This window comes from Diospyros lotus, chromosome 1, assembly GCF_014633365.1.
Source record: "Diospyros lotus cultivar Yz01 chromosome 1, ASM1463336v1, whole genome shotgun sequence".
Taxonomy (NCBI): Eukaryota; Viridiplantae; Streptophyta; class Magnoliopsida; order Ericales; family Ebenaceae; genus Diospyros; species Diospyros lotus.
In genome coordinates, this window is record NC_068338.1 from 43,787,715 (window position 1) to 43,792,014 (window position 4,300).

General features: G+C 45.3%; 1 protein-coding gene across 1 annotated transcript; it reads right to left on the reverse strand.

Moving 5' to 3' along the window:
• Positions 1–391: 391 nt before the first annotated feature.
• On the reverse strand, positions 392–2,845 carry LOC127795633 (L-type lectin-domain containing receptor kinase S.4-like). Its single transcript, XM_052327431.1, has one exon. The coding sequence runs from the start codon at positions 2,623–2,625 to the stop codon at positions 556–558; it is 2,070 nt and encodes a 689-aa protein (XP_052183391.1). The 5' UTR covers positions 2,626–2,845; the 3' UTR covers positions 392–555.
• Between the last annotated feature and the right edge of the window lie 1,455 nt (positions 2,846–4,300).

Sequence of the window (4,300 nt, forward strand, 5' to 3'; positions counted from 1 at the left end):
CTGACAATTTTACACAAAGTTAAAGGTGGTGGGGCTACCTCGTGAGGGACTAAGTGCCCTTCTTATATCTTTCAAATAAGGAGTAAAAGTTTTGCACTATATGGGGTCTGGCTTTCCACGAATGAGCACAAGTAGATATTATATCCGATTATTCTACTTTGTGGTCTTCTTTGCGAGCTAATCAGGTTGACCAACGAGCTAGAGCCATTAGCGAGAGCTCACTTGCTGTCGTAATCGGAGCTCGCACTTGAGCAATTATGTGACCTCACAGAGTTGTCTTTGTTTTTGGGCTCATTGTATTTCGAGAGATTGGGCTTCATCATTGGACCACTCTCAGACCAGAGCAATCATGCTAATAGCCCAAGAGGTAAAATTTTTATTTGCTATTTATCTTCTCTAGCAAAATTAATGGAATCAAGGATGAAGAATCTCGCAAGAACGATCTCTAAAAATTAATAATATTCAACAAAATTAAACTGATAATTGATGATATTTACAAGAAAGAAGGAACCGTGACAGAGAACATCTACCGTCTCCACCCACCCCCACCAGACGCTACCTCCAGTCCCTGGCCGCCGACAGCAACGGCGGCGAACCCGTCCCCGCTTCAATATCCACCACATTCCCATCACCCGCCGACGACCACACGCTCGCCCTCTCATACACCGACGACGACGGATACGAACGCACGAAGTCCTGAAACTCCACTCCCCCGCCGCCCTTCCCGTCATCCCACGGCGGAACCACCACCTCCGGCAGCCCCACCTCCCCCTCCAGGTACCTCACCACCTGCCTCATCGTAGGCCTCCTCCCAGGCCCATTGTTCGAACACATCAGCCCCAGCTTCACCGCCACCACTACCTCCGTCTCGTCATACTCGCCGTCCAATCTCGAGTCCACCACCTCCAGCACCGCCCCCTCCCGCCAGTTCTCCCAAACCCAGTCCACCAGAATCAGCTCCTCCGGCAGGGCCTTGGCCTCCACCGGCCGCCGCCCACACACCACTTCCAGCATCAGCGCGCCGAAGGCAAACACGTCCGAGCTCGCCGTCGGCTTCCCGGTCCGGGCTAGCTCCGGCGCCAAGTACCCGAGCGTTCCCACTACCCGGGTCGTGCTCGGGTTCGACCCGCGCTCGTAGAGCTTCGCCAGCCCAAAGTCGCCGAGCCGGCCGTTGAGCTCCGAGTCCAACAAAACGTTCCCGGCTTTGATGTCTCTGTGAATAACAGTTTGCTCCCACTCTTCGTGGAGATATAGAAGTCCATAGGCCACATCTTTGATGATCTTCAACCTCTGTGCCCAACTCAGAATCATTCTGGGCTCCTCGAAAATATACTTGTCCAAGCTCCCATTGGGCATGTAATCGTAAACGAGTAAGAGATCGCCGCGGCGGCGGCACCATCCGAGGAGCTGGACGAGGTTCCTGTGGCGGAGCCGGCCGATGCTGGCGATCTCGGAGACGAACTCGCGTAAACCCTGCTTCGATTCGTGCGAAATTCGCTTAACGGCGACATGGGTTTCGGAATTGGGGAGCGTTCCTTTGTAGACTCGGCCGAATCCGCCGAATCCGAGGAGCTGTTTGTCTCGGAAGCCTCGAGTGGCTTGCTTGAGCTCTTTGTAGGAGAATCTGTGCGGGCCAATGTCGAGCTCCCAGGCCTCGATTACGTCGGCATTCTTGATCCTTCTGGTTACGTAAAAACCAATTCCAATTGCCATAACAATGGCGAGAAAAATACACACAGATAGGATGATAATCAAGGCCGTCTGATTTTGTCTGTGGCCCGGAAGAGAAGGAAGAGAAGATAAATCAAGAGATTGAGCTTGGCCGTTGATCTTGAAGCTCCAGCCTTGGATATAGTGAAAACTCGCGAGTAAACCAGTCGAAGCAGAGAAGCCGACAAACATGAATTCTTCCAGAATTGGGGACAGATCGACGTGAAAAGACAGGACCGAGGAACTGGGTTTGGTCGAGGAGAGTGACAGCGTGACATTCAGTTCCTTTTTCCCGGAATCGTAGTCGATCCAGGCCTGAATCGTCTTCCCGCTCTTGAGATTCAGGAATTTCGGCGTCGAATCGCCTTCCTCAAAATAGCTAGCATTCGTAGAAGCGGTCGATATCAGTCCATTGATGTCGATGCCGACATGATTGTCGTTGATGTCCCTGAACTCGAAATCCTGGACGGTGTCGAACTCGACGGCGAACAAATGGTTGGAGAAGTTCCCGTTGTCGTTGGCGTTGACAAGGCCGAGGAACTGGCTGGGAAGGGCGGTTTTAAGGTCCTTGGTTGGCGAGATCGTGAAGGCGAGGCCATGGCCGCCAAGCTTCTGGTACTCGGGAATGATGGCGAAGGCGAAAGCGGTGGAGAAGGAGAAAGCTTTGTCATTTGGGGAGGGCTTGAATCTGATGGGATTTGGGTAGAAGGCGCGGCCGATCAGGCGGGGCGTGTCGTTGGTGAGCTTCAAGACTCCGTTTCTCTGAATCTCTGCGACGCCGGAGAGGCTTATGTTCTGGTCGCGGAGGTTCTTGAATCCTCTGTAGATGACTTCGTCCGTCTGGGAGAGAAGTGGGTTTGTGAAGAGGAAACAGAGAAAGAAGGAGAGCCAGTAAAGATGGAGCCTCTTGGCCATGGAGATGGAATCCTCACATCACATGAGCTTAGCTTTTTCTGGTTTGGGAATGAGAAGGTGATTGTGACATGGAGATGATTTGGGAAGACGAAGGGGAAATTGGATTCTGATCAAACACCGAAGTAGTATACAGTTGGAAGGCTGACCGACCCCCAGTTTGAAAACTGAAAGTGGAGAGGGGAAGAGGAAGGAATGGAGAGATCGAGCGGAGAAAGTGCAGGAAAATGGAAGTTGCTTTCCGAGAAAATGATTTATTTTTTTAATTTAATTTAATTCAAGAACTTGAAAAAAGGAAAATAAAACAGGAATAAAAGAGAAAGCGAATCTATGGTCATTTGTTTAGATAATATGAGAATAGAGTATATGTTGGGCTTTAATTAATGATATTAGATGATTTTTACGACAGTAGTGCTTGCTCCTGCTCAAGTCTCTTCAATTTACTAACATAGAAAAATGAATTTTGCTGTTAAAAGCATATTATCTAAATACTTAAATTTTATATATTTATATTGATAAGATACAAAATACAAAATATATAATATTAAATTTAAATGTACAAATAATATATTTTTATTTTTCTTTGGAGTCAGTGCATGATCTCATTGGCATAGGTCATATCTTTTGTTTGGGTGTTCATTGATTTGGTTGGGCTCTTCTACATGTTGCAGCATCTTTCGAAGCCAATGGGATTGGGAGTCGAGTCGACTCTATAGGTTCAAATACGATAGAGAGCAACTCTCTTAAACCATTCATTTGACTAATTTTTCTTCTTCTTCTTTTGTTTTTTTTTTTTTATATCTTCATTTCATCCATCAGCTACCAAGTTGGCGGTTGTCTTGCAAATTGCAGTGCTTTTGGAGTTTAAAAATTCAACCAACTCATTGAGCATAACATAACAAGAACACGTTTTATTTTCTGTATTAACCTATCTCTAGTGTACACCGAAAAGATAGAGAATACGAGTTTGAAGGTCCCCCATCCCCCCCCCCCCCCCCCCCCCCCAAAAAAAAAAAGAAAAAATTCCTAAAGTTCCCTTGACTCAAGACTTCGCTGCCCCTCTTCCTAACATGGGCCCAAGAGTCTTTTTCAATGAAGGCCTCCCACTAAAATATCCAATTCGCTTATCTTATTGGATGTGGACGTATCAAACATCCATCTAATGGACATGCCCCTCCCTCCCACCAGTGCACCACCCCCTAAACACCCTCCTCTCCCCATGTACAGACCCCTTACTAAAATATCTCCCGTCTTAATTTCCTGCCCTCTTGGGCATTTCTTATATTGTTTAACGCGGACTTGTCAGGCATCCATATAATATACAAACCCCCCCGAACACGCATTTTTAAAAAATATACATATATTTTAATTACTAAAAATATATATTCTAAATTTGATAGAAACTAAATATATATTATATTTCAAAAATATAGAGAAGCACACATTTCTAACCATAAAGATATATAATATTTTAAAAAATATACAGAAAAAACATTTCTCATTAGAAAAATATATTTTCTTAACTTTATACATAAACTAAATACATATATATATATAGTTTTTTTCAAAAGTTATTTTAATTTATCACTATACAAATTAATAAAGAGTCAAACCATTTTTTTTGTTTTTCTCTTTTCTAGTTTTAGTAAAGGAGTAATAAATATCAAGACTCTAAAAG